This window comes from Lytechinus pictus, chromosome 6 (genome assembly GCF_037042905.1).
Source record: "Lytechinus pictus isolate F3 Inbred chromosome 6, Lp3.0, whole genome shotgun sequence".
In the NCBI taxonomy this organism is placed as follows: Eukaryota; Metazoa; Echinodermata; class Echinoidea; order Temnopleuroida; family Toxopneustidae; genus Lytechinus; species Lytechinus pictus.
In genome coordinates, this window is record NC_087250.1 from 4,092,969 (window position 1) to 4,114,771 (window position 21,803).

Consider the following 21,803-nt stretch of genomic DNA (forward strand, 5'->3'; position numbering starts at 1 on the left):
GGACACTCTATTCATGTTTTGTAAATCATGAAAAGAATGAGTATAATAGGGGATTTTTCTACATTAATATTAAGAGCACAAGGAGCGAGCGGAAAATTTTTGATATTGTGATCTGAAACTGGATACTTAAATAGAGAACAAGTTGAGTATCTGAAGAAAAAAAACATGCGCGCGTGTGTTTTATAGATTTAGACCTAGAATATAGGCATTTTAAATACACCTTTTATCGTAAAAATCAAAGCGAGCGCGAAGCGCGAGCTTAAACTATTTGATATTCCGATCTGAAAAAAGGAGTCAATTTCAGCTCTATATTTCAAACACTTTGTAAAAAAATTGTGAGGTGGATATGGATCGCACTAATAGAGAGCTGATATTTTTCATTATTATTACTTTGAATTCTGACATAGGACCGGCACATTCTTAGGACACGTCATTATATGAAAATGAAGACTGTCTTCCTATTCCTCTTGCTAAGCGCAAGATGAAACAAAGGGGACAATTCAATTATCAAATTAATATCTTATTCATTAATGCCTAATGAGAGCGGGAAATCTGATGATATGATGGCCTGAAAACTGGAAATTTCAAGCACTTTTGTAATCATAACTAGGATGCATCATTCCATATATTATTAACCATTAATGCGAGCGAAAATTGCGAGCCTAAATTTTTTATACACTGTCATGAAAAGGGGATTTTAAGTAATCAATATTATACGTTTTGACAATCAGACCTGAAAAGGGATATTTTGAAAACTTGGTGGAATACACGAAAATAATATAGGTACCCGATAAATCGAAATTTGCGAGCGCGCAGCGCGAGCAGAAAATGTTAATAAGCAGACCATAAAAATGACATTTTTACAGAGCACTCACACAAAATAATGAAAGTTCGATTTCCGAGATGAAATATGTTTTGTATATTGACTTCCAAACTTGATATTTCAACTCCATATTGAACAAGATATGTAAATCATCTAAAAGGCAATGCAAGCGCGAAGCGCGAGCAAAAATTTTATATAGTGACATGAAAGATTTCGTAATTATTTACAAGTCTTCCCCTCATCTTATTTTATTCACTCGTCTTCTTCCTCTTATGTTTTCCTTTTTTTCTCCTTTGTCTTCCCTTCTTTTTCTCTTTTTCTTTCTTTCTCCTTTTTTTCTTTTTTGTTGTTGCTCCGCCAATAGGAGGAGGGGGCCCGGGCCTCTCGGGCCCCCCTGGGTCCGCCTATGGTTGTGTGTCTTGTAGTAATTAAGTTGAGAAAATCGTTTTTGAAGTGATTTGTGATTAATAAGCTATAGGCTTTAGTTGTGAATTTCGCTTTTTGGTCAATTATGGCGCTAATCCTTGCGAAATGTTGCAAGCGCGAGCTCATACTTTTTGACATTTCATGCAAGAAGACACGAAAATTAAAGATTATGAGCAGTTTTTGTTATCATGAAAAAGATGTGTATCTACCATTAACTCGAGCGCGAAGCGCGCGCTGATGTTTTTAGCCTACTATGTCAAAAAAAAGGAATCTGTTAAGGAGTGCATTAGTGACTCATGAATTGGATACTTATCACACCAATCGAATAATGCGCGCGCGAACACAATGATGATGCGTGCGCAAAAAGTGAGCCGAATGTTTTTTATATTCCAACCTAAAAACTGGACATTCAAAGCATTTTTGTTTCCATGAACATAATTATCATCTAATAATTGTTGCGAGCGCGAGCCAAAAATGGTGTGATTTTCCAACCGGAAATGTATTTCAGGTAATTTTTATTATTTTTATTTATTATTATTATTATTATTATTTTTTTTTTTTTGGGGGGAGGGGCAATTGACCCCTGAACCCCCCCCCCCGGTTCGCCGCCCCTGCACTTTCAAAACCAACAAGGGGGATTTTGTAAACATTAAATACATACTATACCTGCCATGGCCCTGGGGAGCGGGGCTGCTGGTGTCTTGCGTGTATATTCACCATAGGCAGCACCCATGTTTGTTTTTTTCGTTTAATTTTCATTTTAATCATTGAAGCACGGGGCCTACCTTAGCCCTCAGACTGTTCTTCCGCAGGGCCGTGCAGATAAAAAATATACAATTCAATGTAACATATATCAAAACATAAAACAACACTCATCATGATAGCAAAAATAATATAAAACATAAAAAAACATTCATCATGATGGCGAAAAGTAATATACATACAAATTAAAGAACAAATTAAATATAAACAAAATACATGTAATATATCTACAACATAAAACAAGAGACATACTATAATCAAAATAACGTTTAATAAAATAGAAAACTACAAACTAAAAATAACATGGAGGGCAAAGAACGAAAACAAAATTATAGAGGTACTATAATGGGCGGGGGGGGGGGGGGTAGTCAAGAATGGCTCGTGATTTGTCAAGCATGAACTTGTCAAGATTCTGAAGCGGGGGTTGGTTTATAAGATGAAATGGTAATAAGCCAATCTCCACTTACCGACTTTATGCGTGTAGAGATCCGACAGACAATCCTCCAATATAACAAAGTGTTCCAATTATTGCACAATCCCAATGACACAAAATCACACAAGATTATATCACAAAAAATAACTTGGCTAGCACAAGCGGTATTTGGATTTTCTCTTAGTGAAAATAACGGAGAAAAAAGGGTAGTACGCAAATTTGAAATGGTATGCTGTGGAAGATGCAATGGATGAATTTGCTCCAAGTGAGATGATGGAATCCACAAATGTATTAAGTATTTGACGACGTTCTCAAAACACGTGTTTACTAAAGTAGAAAACTTTGAGAAGTGTGTTCAGAAAAGAAAGTAGTAGTTTTCATCCCAAATGTGATGTAGGATGTAAACAAAGAGAGAGGGGAGAGAGAGGTACAATTCAGAGAATTTATAGTGAGTCACAGGTGAGTGTGCTGTGTGAGGGTCATTATTGACCACTTGTTGGCATGTTTATTGCTAAGGAGTGGAAGTAACTGGTATCCAAGGGTAATGTCCTCTCGAAGATGATGAGTAATAGAAGGCAAAGTTGAGAAATGAAAAAGGATGAAATTTGGAAAATACTACATCAGCCCCCTCCTAGATCGTTGAATAAAATGAAACGGTCGATAACAAAGAAAATAGTAATAGTCCAAATGAAGAAAATAATTTCTCAATTAAAATGAAGGACTTGAACAAAGCGCTTTGGAAAATGCACTTTTCGACCTGAACGAGTTTGTCTGATTTCAGGCTCGGTAGATGATGAAGAAGGAGTGATGGAGGGAGGCGGAGGCTTAGTGGTTGGTGTAGTAGTCACTTGAGAAGGTTTAGGGTTTTCAGGAGTAGATAAGCTAGGTTGAACAGTGGTTGGAACGGTTGGTGAAATGGGTGGTTCCAAATATGCTGTTTTCAGACGGTCGAGACTGATAGTTTCATGTTTTCCTTTGAGTAGGATGGTGAAAAACTTATCAGCTCGCTTGATGACTTGATATGGGCCATCATAGGGTGGTTGAAGGGGTTTCTTGACAGCATCATGACGCACAAAGACATGGGTGCATGATGTGAGATCAGGGTGGACCTGTGGTTTGCGATGCTGAATACGAGTGGGCTGAGGTTTGAGGTTCTCCATTTGTTTTCTCAGTCGATGGATATAGTTGCTAGGGTCCAAATCACAATCTTTCTGATTAGGTGCTACAAACTGACCTGGCAATCTTAAAGTTGTTCCATATACCAGCTCAGCAGCGCAACATCCCAAATCAGATTTGACTGCAGTTCGAATTCCAAGCATGACGAGAGGGAGAGTTTCAGTCCATCGTGAAGAAGGTGTAGTTTTTAGTGACGCTTTAAGTTGCCGATGAAAGCGCTCAACCAGTCCATTTGATGCAGGATGATAAGATGTAGTTCGAATTCTAGAGCTACCAAGAAGATGAGTTAGAGCTTGAAAGAGTGAAGATTCGAATTGTCGACCTCTATCGGTAGTGATGGTTGAGGGAGCACCGAAACGAGATACCCAGTGTGAAATGAATGCTCGGGCAACTGTCTCAGCTGATATGTCGGGAATAGGCATTGCCTCAGGCCATCGGGTGAAACGGTCAACACATGTGAGAAGATATGCATTGCCATTTGAAGGAGGAAGTGGTCCCACGAGATCGATATGAATGTGATCGAATCTAGCATCAGGTGTTGAAAAAGTACCTATCGGTGTCTTGGTGTGACGGTGTACTTTACAACGTTGACACTGTATGCAAGTTTTGGTCCAATTTCGAACATCTTTGTTAATTCCAGGCCAAACAAATCTGTCTGTGATGAGTTTTTGGGTAGCATTGATGCCAGGGTGAGATAGGTTGTGAAGAGCATCAAATACAACTCGTCTGAATTTAGATGGGATGTAAGGTCGAGGATTGGTAGTTGAAGTATCGCATAGGATAGTAGAGTCAGAGATAGGAAGAGGTAGAGGTTCGAGTTTGAGCGAGGTTGAAGTGAGTTGTTTGAGTTCCTCGTCAACCTCCTGGGCAGCGGCGATGGCATTGAAATCAATGGTAGGAGTTGAAGTGAGGGAGTTGATTTCCATGCGAGATAGAGCGTCTGCCACTACATTGTGTTTTCCACTAATATGCCTTATATCTGTGCTGAATTGAGATATGTAGTCTAGGTGTCTGACTTCGCGTGGTGAATACCTGTCAGGTCTAGCATTAAAGGCATGAGTGAGAGGTTTGTGATCCGTATAGATGAAGAATTGTCGTCCTTCAAGTGCATGTCTGAAGTGACGAATAGTGAGATACACAGAGAGAAGTTCACGTCCGAATGTGCTATATCTTGTCTCAGCTGGCTGCAGGCGTTTTGAGAAGAAGGCGATGGGTTGCCAGTCATCGTCAATGTGTTGCTGCAACACACCTCCAACAGCAACATCTGATGCATCCACCATAATGCAGAGTGAGGCATTAGGTTTTGGGTGTGAAAGGAGAGTAGCTTGAGCGAGAGCTGTTTTCACTGAGTTGAATGCATTTAGAGCTGTATCATCGAGATGGATTGCTTTGTTTTTCTGCTTGCATGCCAATAGATCGGTGAGTGGTTGAGTGAGAGTTGCACAATCAGGAATGAAGCGACGATAGAAATTGACTAGTCCTAGAAATTCTCTGAGTTTGCGAAGAGAATCAGGAACAGGGAAATCGTTGATGACTTTGACTTTCTCGAGCAGAGGGCGGATGCCGTTCTCATCAACAATGTGTCCGAGAAAGGTGAGAGAAGATGCGCCGAATTCACACTTGGCTGGGTTGATGACGACGCCATATTTTGAGAGTCGAGCGAAAAGTAGCTGGAGATGTTGCTTGTGCTCCTCTTCATTTTCGCTAGCGATGAGCAGATCGTCGATGTAGGCGTACACAAATGGAAGACCACGGGTTACTTCATCAATGAATCGTTGAAAAGTTTGTGCGGCATTGCGTAGCCCAAAAGGCATGCGTACAAACTCAAATAACCCAAAGGGTGTGGTGATGGCAGTTTTGTGTACATCTGCTTGATCGACAGGAAACTGATGATATGCTCGTACGAGATCGAGTTTTGAAAAAATTCGCTTGCCTGCTAGGGCAGATGTAAAGTCTTGAAGATGGGGAATGGGATATTTGTCGGGCACTGTATTCCTATTTAGTGCACGATAGTCTCCACACGGTCTCCAGTCTCCGGGTGTTTTCTTGGGCACCATATGAAGTGGGGATGCCCAGTTGCTGCTAGACGGTTGAATGATGCCTAGTTCCAGCATGTGGTCGAATTCCGCCTTCGCGATATTGTATCTATCGGTTGCTAGGCGACGAGGACGGGATGATACAGGAGGGCCTTTCGTCACAATGTGATGGGTGACGGAGTGCTTGATCTCAGCCTCCTTATACACAGGGCGTGTAATGTCAGGAAATTTGTCGAGAATAGATTTGTAGGCAGCTTGATTTTCTGGCTTTAGAAACATAGGACTGATAGAAGGAGATGAAGAAAGGATGCCAGTAATAGATAGATTTGTAGAAGAGTCGATGAGCTTGAGATTGCGCACATCAACAAGAAAACCAAAGTGATGAAGGAAGTCTGCCCCGATGATAGGAATAGGAATATCAGCAATGATGAAAATCCATCTGCAAGCTCGACGCAGGCCGACGTCGAGAGTCAGGCTTCGCTCTCCATAAGTCGTAATGCTTGAGCGATTAACTGCTTGTAGATAGAATTTTGATGAAGGATGATGTTTTTCGGCTTTTGATGGAGGAAGAACGCTAACTTCAGCTCCTGTGTCGACCAAAAAACGAATTCCAGTTTTCCTATCAGTGATGTAGAAAAGGCGACTTTTTGATTTTGAGGAAGATTGGTTAGTTGTTGCTAGCTTTGGTTTGTTGGTGTCCTGTTTGTTTGAAGCCTTTTTGAATTTGCAAGGTGGTACACATTTGTGAGATTTTGTACCAAAGCGCCAATGATAATAACAATAATCTCCGGCATGTTGATGTGAGGGAGAATGATTATTGTGACGAGCTTGACGTTGACGATAAGCGTCGATAGCAATTGTGAGTTTTGATAGTTCTGCTCTTAAATCTTGAATAGAAGTACCAGTACTAGTAGTTGGTTGCGAGAAAGGGTGCTTTTGATTGCAAGTCGACATATTGAAGAATGTAAGTGAGTCGACAATGAAATGAGAAGAAGGGAGATAATAATTAGAACATTATATGACGAAGGATGACTGTTCTCATCACGTTGGTCGGGTTTTAATCACGTCGGGGTCACCAGTGAAGCGGGGGTTGGTTTATAAGATGAAATGGTAATAAGCCAATCTCCACTTACCGACTTTATGCGTGTAGAGATCCGACAGACAATCCTCCAATATAACAAAGTGTTCCAATTATTGCACAATCCCAATGACACAAAATCACACAAGATTATATCACAAAAAATAACTTGGCTAGCACAAGCGGTATTTGGATTTTCTCTTAGTGAAAATAACGGAGAAAAAAGGGTAGTACGCAAATTTGAAATGGTATGCTGTGGAAGATGCAATGGATGAATTTGCTCCAAGTGAGATGATGGAATCCACAAATGTATTAAGTATTTGACGACGTTCTCAAAACACGTGTTTACTAAAGTAGAAAACTTTGAGAAGTGTGTTCAGAAAAGAAAGTAGTAGTTTTCATCCCAAATGTGATGTAGGATGTAAACAAAGAGAGAGGGGAGAGAGAGGTACAATTCAGAGAATTTATAGTGAGTCACAGGTGAGTGTGCTGTGTGAGGGTCATTATTGACCACTTGTTGGCATGTTTATTGCTAAGGAGTGGAAGTAACTGGTATCCAAGGGTAATGTCCTCTCGAAGATGATGAGTAATAGAAGGCAAAGTTGAGAAATGAAAAAGGATGAAATTTGGAAAATACTACAATTCCATTTCAAATTCTGGTAACTTAACTCTCGTTGGAGTTCCAGTATTTTGCTCCAGTATAGCTAAAACTCTTCTTCTTGAAATTTGTACTTAATTTCTGCAGTAAAAATATGCTGAATGAGTTTCTTACGTTGTAATTAAAGTGCCATATAAATCTGGCAAGTAATTTGGGCAATTATGATTAACTACTTTATACATCATGTGAAGAGTGTGCTTATATCTTCTAATATCTAAGGTATCTATCTTTAACTGTTGATATAGCGAATTATATAGTGTAATATCTGGCTTCAACTTTCAAAACAATTCGGATTGCTTTTTTTGTAGAATTTGGAGCTTATGTACATATTTTTTTCTTCATGTTTCTCCAAACAACGTCACAATAATCTAATTTACTTTGTAATATTGCTTTGTAAATCAACAGTGCTATATTCTGAGGAATATAACCTCTTGTTATCTTAAAAGGTATAGTTTCTTAATAAAATATTTTCAAAAAAATGTGCCTGTTCATCTCAATCGATATCATTGTCTAATAGCCTATACGCCGTAATACTTGCAATTATACACCTGATTAAGTTTAACGTCATATATGTATATATTTAGTCTTTTATCTTTAACCTCTGTTCTTTATCCAATCAACATAACCTCACATATTATTAGTATTGAGAAATAATTTGTTTAAGTTCAGCCATTTTGAAAGACGTATCAAATCAGAATTTATTACATTTTCAATAGTCTGCGTTGTCTTACCAGGGTAATATATATCATGTATATACCATATGCGTATATGATGTTCGACATTTTGTAATACAATTCGATATATAATTTATGTAGATGGCGAAAAGCCTTTTGTTTCTCCATTATTTTTGTGATTACATGAAGGATTGAGCTTGGTCGATAGTTATCCATTTCTGATCGTTGTCCCGTATTGTGAATAGGTATGACTTGAGAACCTGTAAGTACACAGCAAAAACTGTGGTGTTAACCGGTGTACATAGAGGACCACACCAGTTATTTCACACCGGTGTTAATTTGACAGTGTTATTTTAACACCTATAGGTGTTATTGCAACACCATTGGTTGTTACATTTACTCTATTTGGTGTTATGGTAAATCTCGAGGGTGTAATTTTAACACCTCAGGGTGTGGTCCTCTATATAACACCAACTGGTGTCAGTTTTAACACCACAGTTTTTACAGTGTATGGTAGGTATGCTTGTAATACCCCCTCCCATTCTTTTTTTTTATTAATGTATTTATTTTTTGCTTGTCAAATTTCTCATGACCAAAAGTTTGTAGTGAAAACCATTTTGTGCTTGTCGAATTTAAACCAGCACCCCCTGTTAAAAAGATCACTTCCAGGCCCTAGTACCTGCATAAACTTTTTGCTAATCTAATAAGCAAGCGCAGGAAGAAGAAGAAGAAGGGGAAGGAGAAGAAGAAGAAGAAGAAGAAGAAGAAAAAGAAGAAGAAGAAGAAGAAATTAAGAGAAGAAGAAGAAGAAGAAGGAGGAGAAGAAGAAGAAAGTATGTCCCATGTTTATTTAAAAAAATCAATACATCTTACAGCAGACCCGGGGAGTTCATTGAAAAAAAAAAGAGAGGAGAAAATTCAATGAAACTTTCCTCCCAATCAATACCAAGGTCATGACTCGGCCGAGGTGCTTTAATGAGCGATCAATTAAGCTCCTCTCAGTGCAATGGGCCTGTGACGTATCTAGGAGAGGGGGGGGGGGGGGGTGGGGGGCGCGTACCCCAAATACCACTTTCAGGGGGCGCAAATAAAGAGAAAGAAATCAACGTGCTATTACCATGCTAATGCAGTTTCCAACAAATCAAGAAAATAAATCTTGCATGTCTTTACCCAGGGATGAATATTCGTCCTAACTTAAAATAGTCCTACCCCTTTCTGGTTAGTGTATAAATTCACATCTCGTGCTTGCATTCATTGTTTAGTCAGATACCCATCTTTGGGTTGCTTTGAAATATCCCGACTTCAGGTCCAAATATTAATGATTTTCGGCTCGCGCTTCGCGCCCACATTAATTGTTGAGATGTGCATTTTGTTAATGACAAAAAGTGCTTAAAATATTAATTTTGAACGTCTTAATAGTGAAAAATATTCGCACTGGCATTGATATCATGCTTTATTTTGACTGGTTGTGTGTTACTAAGTGTAGTATATGTAGGCATACACACACACACAGCAAACCCTCACAAATATAAATATATATATCAAACTCTTTGAAAAAGGCGTGTTTTTTAGCATTTATCCCTGCCGCCGTCTGTCCGTTAATGTTTGTTTTCCCTTGTTTCAATTTCCCCTAATTTACTAGAACCCAAAACGACCGTATTTATTATGACTGGTGGGGAATGGCATCCGAAAAGGGGGTTGGTTAGTTTCCGGGGGGGGGGGGGGGCTTCGATTTGCCTGAACTTTTCAACTAAAGAGGCCCTAAACATGTCTCTAACTAGTATAAAGTTTAATTGATAATGTGTTTCACTTCTCCTGCTGCTCATTATCGAAGCAGGATGTCAACAGACTTACCAATGCAGATGAACAGTTCACCTGCCCCCTGTGCTCTAACGTGTCCTCCCAGTCTTCCCAGGACTGCCACAGTGTCGATGCTTGCCTCTGTCCAATGTGTGATCTGACTTGCTCTCCCTCAGCTGATTCCATCGAATGCATGTCATGTGCCTCCTGGTTCCACACTCTGTGCTTGCCTCCAAAATTGTCTGCTATCTCTTCAACATCTGATCCACTTACTGCCTGCCCAGCATGTGTTCCGCTAAACTCCCTCACCCCATCTCAGCCAGAAACAAACTCATCTGTCTCCTCAAGATCTATGACCACATCTCATAGTCAAACTGTATCCCCTGTCCTTTCATCAGTAGGCTCTCAGACTCCCCTTATAGCTATCCCTTCTGACAACAGCATCAGAATTGCTCCCAGCACCATTTGCAAGTCCTCTCAAACAGTGGATGACTCTTCATTTTCTGGAAACTCTCTCCCATGTTCGAAGTGTCCTTCTCTGGAAAGCAAACTAAAAGAGTCTTCAGTGATCATCGATGCAAAAAAGACAGCTTGTGCTATTCTCAACTCCGAGCATGAAAATGTATCTTATAAGCTTCACAAGGTAAATCGAGAACTTGAGACTCTGAAGCGGCAATACGAATCTAATCTGAACACCTCTGCTGACCTGAAGGTTAAAATAACGGACCTTGAACTGAGATGCACGTCCATCCTCTCCTCAAATGATCATCTACATGCTTTATGTCTGCACCATGGTATCATACCACCTGACTCTATCCCCCTGGGCAGTGCGGGTGGTCCACCTAAGGCCTCAAGTACTCTGAATAGAGGGACCTCTCAGGTCCTGAAAGAACCAGTTACCACCTCTAATCAGTTTTCTGTTCTCTGCGATTTGCCAGAAGCCACTGAGGGCTGCCCCTCTACCTCCTTCCCTGTCACCTCCCATCGTTTGAAGAAACAAAAACCGCCAACTACATCTAACTCTCCTCGTTCCAAGAGGTCTCATGCAACATATGCCCCTCGAATCGATGCAGTTTACAGCCCTACTCTCCGAAAATCCCCTCAAAGAAGACCCCCTCCTCCACCTCGTGAACAGAGACAGACCCCTCTCCCCACTGGGAATCCCCGTGGCTCCCCACCGCCTGTCAGCAATGTCCGCGCCTCTGTGGATCCACGCCTCCCGACCTTCAGAGCCAACAATATCACACCCCGCAGACGTCCATCCCCCCATCCTGTCTCTCCAAACTATGTTGCTCCTGTTTACGCACCGCCAAGTGACTTACCTCCGTGCCCTCCGTTCCCTAGACATATGAACTCCTTCACTTCATCTCCAGTGTCTACACTCCCGGGGCATACGTCCCATGGTCAGAACGATGCTGCTGGCTCATCCTCTAGAGCCTCCCTCGCTGACCACTCGCTGCACACTGCTTTTGATGTCTCTCCCAACAACGCTTCTTTCATACCACCTCCTACTCTTAATCGCAGCGTCAGGATAAATATCAGCAAATCCTCCCCAACTTTAGCTCTTCCTGTTAGTGAGGGTTCCTCTCTACCGTCACATTCTCCCTTGCTCGCCAGCGTGAAGTCAGCAATATCTCCTGATGGCAAAGAACAGCACAGTCCCTCGCACCCTTCACAGGGGTCTGCTAGCGGCATCTCTCTCCCCTCCCCATGTCCCTCGACAGCTAGCACATCTGTCCCCATCTCTGCGCCAAAGACAGCGGTAGCTATTAACTTATCAGGCTCGCACTCACCGCCTCCTACTGGTCCTCAAAAGCAAACTAGTGATACGCTGATCCCCTCCCCCAACTCCAGGAACTCGCTCAACTCCTCGCACCACCCTCCCTCTGGCAAACAAAATCCTCTTACCAATGCTGCCCAGGTGAAGGCACCAAATGTTACGAAACATTCCAATCATTACAAACATCTTCATAGTACCTCTACTTCACAAGCTCCCAGTACTCATCAGCATGTACCGCCAGCAGAATTTGTCTCCCAAGACTCCCTCCTGGATTTTCGTCAGGGCCGGGCCTCTCTGCGCACTCATATACAGCTCATGGAAACAGTGTACTATGCTGCAGCCCATGCCTTAAACAACCTGACTATCCCATCTGTGTACCACGACAAAGTAATGATCTCCCAACTTCACATGATCCACCACCAGATCCTGGGAGCCACGCAAGCCAGTTTGAACCTCCTCCCCGCTCACCCCCAGTCAAATTAGGAACTCTCAATTCCCGTGGCCTTTCTTCCAGTGCTAACTTCATCACCTACCTCCTTCATGACTTGGATTTTTTGGCAATCCAGGAACACTGGCTGAATGTATATAACTGTGGCAAACTCTCCAGCATAGACTCTTCCTTCTCAACTTTCAGCAAGTACCAGGAAGATATTCCCCTTCACAACCTTCCTGCTAGAGGCAGGGGAAAAGGAGGCGTGGCAGCCTTTCTCCGAACCTCAGCCTTTGGCAGTATACATGAGATTCCCTGTTCCTCATCAAGAATCCAAGTTCTATCAACATGTCACCTCCCCTCAGGCATGAATCTCACCTTCATAAACTGCTACCTCCCATGTAGCTCCTCTCAAGATGACCTGGCCGAATATAGCCTATGTCTATCCACCATCTCCACCATTATCTCTTCCCACACTAACTCTCTTATTGTCATAGCTGGGGACTTCAACGCTGACATATCTAGTCCTTCGCCAAAAAAGAAATCTGCTATTCTGCTCAACGAGTTCATTTGTGAAAATGGTCTAGCCAGTCTCCTACAAGATGTGGGCTCAAAGGAGCTGTATACCTTCATGTCAGATGATGGTACACGCACCTCATTGATTGATGGTTTCTTAGTACCAGCTCACTCTTCCAGCCTCTTCAGCAAACCAGCAATCCTGAAAGAGCATCCACTTAACACATCTGACCATCGGCCAGTTCTTGTATCACTTCACCCTCCTCACCAATCTGGTATAGTCTTCGCCTCATCATCCTCTGCTCCCATTGCTGAAGGAATTCAACGCATTTCCATCTCTTGGCCCTCTGACTCTGCTATCATCCGAGATAAATATACCATCCCTCTTGATTCCATGTCCGCCAAGATCTTTCTCAATTTAGACTCTCTGGAGCTTTCCCCCATAGACATTGACTCCATCTTTAATATCCTCCAGAAGAATATGCTTACTCTCTCTCTTGAACTTCCCCACAAAGTTAATTCAAAGAAAAGGTCTGGTAAACAAGAATGGTCACACGCTGTGAGCGAAGCATATGCCATCTCCCTCTCCACCTGGAAAGCGTGGAGGAATGCTGGCAAACCTACAGAAAACAACAACTCACTCAGATCCAAGTACCTTACCGCCAAGAAGAACTTCCGCAAATCCCTTAGGCAGTCCTCTGCTAAGGTTAAACTCAACACAAGATTGGAGATTGAAGGTGCTCGTAATGCTCCTATTTTCTATAAGTTAGTCAACAAGCGAAAATCAAGTAATGCTCCAACTCAAAATCTAGCCTACTTAGAATATGACAACACACGCTTCACAGGAGAGCAGGTCATCGAAGGTTGGCAGAGATACTTCTCCATGCTCTCCGCCTGCTCTCTCAACCCAGCTGAAAGCCCTGTAGAAGACCCGGACATCAATCATTCCCCCTTCGTCGCCTCTCAGCCCTCTAGTTCCTGCCACTCCAAGGTAGCCTCCTTGTCATACCCACCCCTCCACTCAGGTACCGCCTCCACTCCTCAACAAGTTACTCTTACCCTGGAAGATATAGACAATGCAATAGCCTTACTCAGACCAAAGAAAGCCCCTGGATCGGATAACATAACCTCCAATCATGTCAAGCATTCAGGACCTATTACCCGCAGACTGCTTCTTCTTCTCATTCAATCTTGCATCAGAATTGGATACATCCCCTCCTCTCTGAAAGATGCCCTCATTATTCCCTTGCACAAAGGCAAAGGTAAACCCATACATGATCCATCTAGTTACCGGGGTATCTCCCTTACCTCGTGCATGTCTAAACTGCTGGAGAATGTTCTGAAGCCCCATATTGAAAAGCCTCTCTCCTCTGTCAATGTTCCGGACGAGCTTCAATTCGGGTTCCAGGCAGGAAAGTCGTGTACTCTGACTTCTCTAACCCTCCAACTCTCAATCGAACTCAACATATCTGCTATGAACCCTACCTATCTTACCCTTCTGGATGCAAATAAAGCCTTCGACTCTGTTTCTCATAGTGGCCTCTTCTCAAAACTTCAAGACACACCAATTCCATCCTCTGTACAATCTACTTTGAACGCCCTCTACCAAGGTGCTTCAGCCGTGTCACCTGGAAAGGTTCTGTCAGTTCCTTCATCCCTCTAAACAAGGGTGTCAGACAAGGAGGAATACTCTCTCCCACGCTGTACAACGTATTCGTTGATGGCCTCATCAAGACTCTCCGGTACAAGGGGCTTGGCTGCACCTTCCAGAATAGATATGCAGGTGTAATTATCCTTGCTGATGATGTTGCCCTTCCGCTTGCAAGTTCTCCCACTGAACTTCAGCATATGCTGAATGTCACAGATGAATATGCCACTCATTGGGAATACTCTATCAATCCCTCAAAAAGTGCCATCCTCATCTTCAAGTCAAAGCGCAGCATCCACCCATCCTGCCAATTCTTCATTGACGGTGACAGAATCAGAGAGGTCTCTCATCATCCCCACCTTGGCATCACCAAATCAACCATCCCGTATGACCACACTCAACACATAATCACCAAGGGATACAACACCCTCTTCGCCATCATCGGTAGCAACAGCAGCAATAACCTCTTCCTCCCCCACACCCTTGCGAAGCTCTGGAAAACTTTCTGCGTACCCCGAATGACCTATGGCTCACAGCTCCTGTGTCTCACTCAATCCTCACTCAACAAACTTGACTCTGCCCAACACTCCCTTTTCAAGAAAATCTTGGGTCTACCGAGATCTGCCCCCAATATCTCTATCTTCCTGTTAACTGACCTACTTCACTTCTCCCGCGAGATTGAACTGAACACTTTCCTTCTGATAGGACAGCTCTTCAGCATCGACCATAGTAGATTTGAATTTCGCTCATTCCTTCATGCCCTCTCCATCAAGACTCCTACTATCATCTACTGGAATAAACTGCTCTCTAAGTACAACCTTCCCTCACTCACCTCTCTCCTATCTGAAGATTTCTCATACCACCGCTGGAAAACTCTGTGCAGGAGTAAAGTGTATGATGCCCAAATGGAAGAAGCCAGAGTGTGCATTGAGAAATTCTCATCCCTCAGCCTATGGAGTAACCTCTTAATGCTCCCCAAGATATCGTCACTTTACCCCTCTTCACTACCGACCCATCTTCGATCAGCTGTGATATTACGCGCTCAGCTACTTACGTCCACCTATCCCACACAACGACGCCTAGTCACCATCAGGAAGAGCACAGACCCAACCTGCAATCTCTGCTCTCTAGAGGAAGAAACCACTACCCACTTTCTTGCCTCATGTCCAGTCCTTTTGACGCAGCGTCTGGACCTACTACAGCATGTTGAGAACATTGACTTGCCTGCACACATCCTAAATGATTTCACTGGAAATGACCCCCTCATCCTTGCATCCTCCATCCTTTTCCCCTCACACTCTCTGCCCTCCTCTTCTGCTTCCTCTCTGACATATCAATGCCTAAGATACATCTTAAAAATCCACCTATGTCGACAGCACCAACAAGAAAGGACCTGAACTTTGCGGCTTGCTGCCGATCTCCGAAGACCGGAGGAAGGAAATATACAAGAACAAGAACAAGCATGTGTGCAAGATTAAAGTCTAGGTATGATTGATTCTATCCATAAAACAGACCATTTGTAATTAAACTTGAAATAAGGATTTTTGTTGTTCCGTCTTCCATTTCGTATATATTTTCTTCAATTCTATTCAACCAGATGTAGGGACAAACCAATTTTTTTCGGATTATAAATAAAAATTGCCGTAAATATAGATACAATATCTATGTAGAATAAAAAAATAGCAATATCTCTTTCAAGTTTATGTTTTAATTTTTTTTTATTTTTTACCGCCGAACAACCAGATACAAGTCATACAATTTGTATAACTGTATTAAATCAATATAAGCATTGAAAATACAAGAGTTTTGGAAATAGAAACATCAGAAGCTTTTATTCATATATATCTAAGATGTCTTTATCTTCTCCTTCGTCTTTTTACTCTTTGGTTGTATTTTTGTTTTTTGACAATCTGTCTGCCTACTCCAGTATAAGGCATAACAACCCATCCCCCGAAAAAAAGAATAAATAAATGAATGAAAAAACACACAAAAATAGCACACTACTAAAAATGTAAAAAAAGAAGCGTGTTATATAGATCAGATATTGATTTTATTCGAACAATCAATGTTTTAATTCAGAAGTAACGAAGTGGGGTGTGTGTGGCAATTTGCCCCTACAGTTTCCTACATGGAACAGGTGCTCTTGTATTTATTATAATAAAGCTCAATTAGACCTCAGAAGTCAGTATCTAAGGTCACATTGGGTGATTTTAAGTTCAGAGTTGACCTGTTGGTGTTGGATTAGGTCAATTATAACACGAGCTTATGAGCACCGAACACTCTAAAAACACTGAGTAAAAATTTACCCATTATATGGTAGAAAGGGAACGTGCATGTGTTCTGGGTATTTCTTTTTTTACCCCATATTGGGCTATTTCAACGCAATATTGCGTAAAATTTGTTCACCCAACCAACACGCATGTTCCCATTTTACCCAATATTGGGTATACATTTTTTTGAGTGAATATAACATACAATTGGTCCTGAAAAAACGCTCACTCGGTATTGAGCCGTTAATATTGAGATCTGCATCCTTTTTAAAACTCAGAATAGGTTGTAGAGCTAGAAAGTACAATCCCAATTGTGCTTCCAACACCAACACCAGCACCGGACTTGAAATCACCAATTTTTATATATAGACCTACATAGTGACATCGATATCCATTACTCGTGTTCTCTGGCTTTCAAGATTGCATTTCCCATACCACCAGTCGTAGAACACAGGGTGGCGACCCTGCCAGGGATATCTTTCTGGAAACAATGATTTCATAACCAGTCCTTTGATGATGATGCACATGCTGTGGCTGTTTGTCTTTGCGCGACTGGTCAAAAGACTATCCCCCTTCTCTACCCCACCTAACCTCCTCCAGGAAAAGTACTCTAGATATTTCTGCTGGTCGCGATCCAGGAGGTTGATGTATTCCACGAACTCTCGAACCGTCTTGAAGTCGTCGAGATATATGAATGAGTGCGGTGGAATCAGACGTTCGTAGTCGGCTTTCGGCGCGCCGAAGACGATCGGGACGCTTCCAACTGCGAGAGCGTTGTTCCAGATCTTTTCTGTAATGTACTCAGGGCATTGAGTGTTCTCCAACGCCAGGGTGAATTTATACTCTGCACGCATATCCCAGCATGCGTCCTCCGAGCGAGGGCATTCTAGCCGTCCGCACCTGCCGTAGGTATCGACGCTCAGGTAGTTCTGGAGTTCTTCAACAAACCTTGTCCTCGCCCAACTGGTACTGTTGCAGTTAGTTGCGACCCATATCATCAGTTTGTCCTTCTGGAGAATCTTCGGATCTGGTTCTGCGAGTTCTGGGTCCACGAAGTAATAACCTGGAGCAATATCTGACTCGAGGAGGTAAGTTAGCGAGAGGTTAAAAGGATTACCATACTCTCTAGGTGGACTCGCAGGTGGGCCATGGATAGAGGCTTCCTTGGAATGGAACACCCACAACTGGCCAGGCGGCCGGTTTTGGACATAAGGTGCCCAATCACGGTTATCGATGTGAAAGACCACCACGTCACTTTCTAAGAAGTCCTGAAAGTCGTTTCCAACCTTGGTTTCAATCCAACAGTCGGAGAACTTACACTTCAGACGCTTCCAGTTTAAAGTAAAAACTTGGATAACCCGTTCATCAAGTTCCCTGCACATTTGGAAGACCCTGATTACACAATCTGTTTGGGAGTCGTTGGCTGCTGCCGCTGCGTCCTGGAACTTCTTCAACAACCTGTTAGGACCGGACGCTGATCCAACGCTGTCATCGGCTAATACTTTCCTCATCCATGATGCATCCACGTCACTGTCAATCTTAAACTCCCTGTTGACAGCGGCAGTCTTTATGATCTCTTGGCTTAGTCGGAGATCATCTAGCTCTGGGATATGATCGTAGTACCTACTTTTTGATATCTTCGACCGAGGAAGGGCTTCGCCATTTCGGTATACCAATCTGTTTACGTTCTCTACAAGTTTGCGTTCGGAGTAGCTAAGAGACACCAGGTGGTTCCGCAGTTCAACGTAAGTCTTGAAGACCACGATCATCAAGAGGCTGCCCCCGATCACGATTAAACGATTCTTTACAGTGCCAAGGTTTACGATGTCCATGCTCTGTACCTGCAGGAGAACAAACACAGACTCCTATAATACTGTTTCCTCTTAATTTCAACACTCTATACAGGGGTTTCTAAAAAAGGGGAGCCGAAGTTCAGAGACGTCAGCTATGTCAAGATTACATAGGCCTAACTTCTTGTGATTTGTATTCTATATAACTATAGGTAACTCATCAACTTTAATTTGTCACATTAATCGTCACTGGTCACAACGTTATCCTTCAGAGGCGAAGGGTACAAAACCTATCCCCCCAAGTTTTTTGTTTTAATGTACATGCACGAAACAAACTTTTGTTTGTGAAGTTTTTGTTTCCTCAGAGTTTTTCCCTTCAAAGTTCCATGAAATGCTATGCCCACTGTTAACTTTTTGTGAGTGACTAGCATTTACATATCAACTGCCTAGCTCCAAAACGTTATTCATCCCTTCCTTTTGCACCAACACATTCAACGTTTTCACAGTACCTCCCCTGGATCGACGCTGTCATGTCTTGCATTGCTCTTTTAATCATTGTCGGAAGGTGACGGAGAACGTGTATTTCGTACTAAATGTGCCTGCAAGTCACCAAGGATGTGCTCAACCAAACTTGCAGCTAGAACCCAGTTATGTTTCATTCATTCGCAAACAAATCGGCAGAAGCGATATCATTATACTGAAATTTGCAGAGAAAACTCTTGATGAAACCAAAACATTACAACACAGTGGGTACACTAGCGTACCTACGGGGGGAGCAGAGGGGGCTGCCCCCCCTGACGAGCCACAACCCATGCAAAGGACATATCCCTGCCCCCCTGACGAGCTTGAAAGACCTTTTTTGCCCCCCCCCTCCCCCCTGACGAACTTGAAGACCTTTATTGACCCCCCTAACGAGCTTGAAGACCTTTTTTTTTTTTTTTTTTTTTTTTTTTTTTTTGCTTGTCAAATTTTTTTCTGGTACGAAATCCTTCATTTGTGATTGAAGACCATTTTTTTTCTTTTTTTTTTTTTTGCTTGTCAAATTTTTTGGCGGACGGTTTTGCCCCCCTGTGAAAAATCCCAGGTACGCCACTGAGTGGGTATCTTGCACGTACGTTACAACAACAACAACAACAACAAACTTGGAAAAAGTAGGTTTTGTACCCTTCGCCTTTGAAGGAGCATAACTCTGAGACCCGTGACAATTGTGACGCAAGCAAAGTTTCAAATTAAAGTTGATGGATAGAATAAAATAAATTATGTATTATTGATATATAGCTGACCTTTGAACTTCGGTTACCTTTTTTTAGAAACAAAATGTATATTATAAACCCTTGTTGCCAAAATAAACTATGGAAAATGGAATCTAAGGCTAAACGAGGACTCAAAATACACGATATTTTCCAATGGAGAGTAAACAATGGAAAATATTGGGGTATAGTTTATGATAATTCCTGAGGGCTTAGGCGTAATATATATAGATCCTCTCAAATTTCTTTTCCAACAGGTAAGAACAATCTGAGCCAAAATGACAATTAATGCTATTGCGATCATTAAAGAAAAAAATATTAATACTTTTGGTCATGAATCTAGCTATGCTAGCCGTGGTGATGGCATAATGAGCCAATATGCCTGTACTATGCACGTGACCAGCTGTGAGTTTTATTATGAAATATTAGCGAGTTTTTTGCAATCGCAAGGGAGACTGCTGACTTTACAACATAGAAAATCTATTGAAAATGCCAGTCAAATCACAAGGAGCGGCTGAGGGGTCTTTGTCGAAAATTGATGAACCGGCAGAGCTCATGATCGTCGTAAGATTATGAGCGGACGAAAAATTGCAAATATGTCGTTTGTCCAGAGTCCAGGACGAAACTGCTGTTTTGGATTAACCGATTTTTGACTAAGACTGATTTGTCTCGAAGGGCTTTTGATTATATTTTTGCTATGTTGCAGAATTCAAACTCTCTTTAAAAAGACTGTACTTGTTTTAAATGAATTCAATGCTGAGTTACAATGTATTATCTATACGATGTTAAGTTCTCATTCTCTTTTCTTTAATTGCGAATGGTATTTATCATGACTGTTTCCTTTCTACCTCTTCCATCTTCACTGTCTCCCCTCTCTTTCTGTTTTCTCTCTATCTAATTTATGTGTATACATATGTGTGTGTGTGCTCATTGTTACATATGTATTTTTAATGTATAATTTGTATTATAATGTTATAATGTATAATTTGTATTATAATGTTAACCTCAAATGTTTAGTGTATGTTGGGACCCTGCTTACAAGCACTGTGCTTATTAAGGGTATCCCTCCATTTTTAAACAATATGTATTTGTATTTCATGTCAGATTTTTATGTACACTTATTTTTAAAGATGGTAAATAAATTGAAATTGAAATCTGTCCCCCTCGCGACTGCAAAAACTCCCTATTCCCACTCTTTGTTCAATGAAATGACAGAACCAAGCCAACAACAGTCGAAACTAAATCATAACAAACACGTTTTACTTATTTAATAGAGTGATCGACATTCTTTAATTAAAAGGGTTGAGATATGCTATTGAATATGCTTTCACCCTCAGAAATGTTTAACCGACATTGAAGTGATATGAACCTACCAACCGTTGTTTTTAAAATAAAAATGCATGCAAAATGAGGTCGACAGTTGGTCTGTTAATATCTTGGGCAGCTTTTGGCAGGATTAACAAATCTCCTGAGAGTGTTAAAAAATCATATGCCATGTAATTAATTTCATGCATTGCTCATATTGAATATTCGCAAAGTGCATTTTGAAGTAGATTGCCTGTCACTCTCGCCACTGTACAGTCAAATAAAATATAACATGAAATACTGTTCAGCCAAATGAATTAATACAGCAAGTAAACAACATATTAAAGTACTCACCTTTTGTTGACGTTAGCGTATCCACTTATTATTAAAAACATATCATGCTTCTAACATTGACAGGAAAAATTGTGGGGATCCAGAGTCCGCGAGTCAGCAACTCTTAAGGTTTAAGGTTCTTGACACGATAGGAGAATTTACCTCAATGTTGTAGGCTATGGTGTAAGAGAGAGAACTGAGAAATGGGGGACCAGATCGATCGATAGTCTATGTATCCCCATCACATCACGTCACTGTGCTTAGGGGTGCGTAGAAATGTTCTTAAGCGACTATTGATTAAAAAAGGCAGAACTAATTCTTCAAAGCGCTGGAGAAGGTTTGAATATCGATTGATTATCCCGGTCGGTCATCGTGGTCATTCCGGGATATGTAGTTTTTGAGCTGCTGTAAGGTTCATGGCTAAAATTCATAAATAAAACACTGTCAATTTTTTTTAAATCAAAATCGGATAACAAATTTTATAACGAAGTTATTTAATTTTAGAGTTAAGCAATATTTTGTGAAAACAATTTTATGAACTTTGTCATGAATATTCATCAGGTAGGCTGATGATGTCACATCCCCGCTTTCATTTTTTATTACATGAAATCACAA

General features: G+C 41.5%; 2 protein-coding genes across 2 annotated transcripts; one reads left to right on the forward strand and one right to left on the reverse strand.

Annotated features, from left to right (window-relative positions):
* Positions 1 to 12,443: 12,443 nt before the first annotated feature.
* On the forward strand, positions 12,444 to 14,255 carry LOC135154472 (uncharacterized). Its single transcript, XM_064100633.1, has one exon. The coding sequence runs from the start codon at positions 12,444 to 12,446 to the stop codon at positions 14,253 to 14,255; it is 1,812 nt and encodes a 603-aa protein (XP_063956703.1).
* Positions 14,256 to 16,268: 2,013 nt separating this feature from the next.
* On the reverse strand, positions 16,269 to 21,446 carry LOC129263047 (alpha-(1,3)-fucosyltransferase C-like). Its single transcript, XM_054900981.2, has 2 exons — positions 21,210 to 21,446; positions 16,269 to 18,351 (listed from the first exon to the last, which is right to left on the reverse strand). Exon 2 carries the CDS (start codon positions 18,340 to 18,342, stop codon positions 16,882 to 16,884), a length of 1,461 nt encoding a protein of 486 aa, XP_054756956.2. The 5' UTR covers positions 18,343 to 18,351; positions 21,210 to 21,446; the 3' UTR covers positions 16,269 to 16,881.
* Between the last annotated feature and the right edge of the window lie 357 nt (positions 21,447 to 21,803).

Coding starts and splice junctions, on each gene's coding strand:
- LOC129263047 (XM_054900981.2), bottom strand. CDS start 18,342: ATGGACATCGTAAACCTTGGCACTGTAAAGAATCGTTTAATCGTGATC.
- LOC135154472 (XM_064100633.1), top strand. CDS start 12,444: ATGAATCTCACCTTCATAAACTGCTACCTCCCATGTAGCTCCTCTCAA.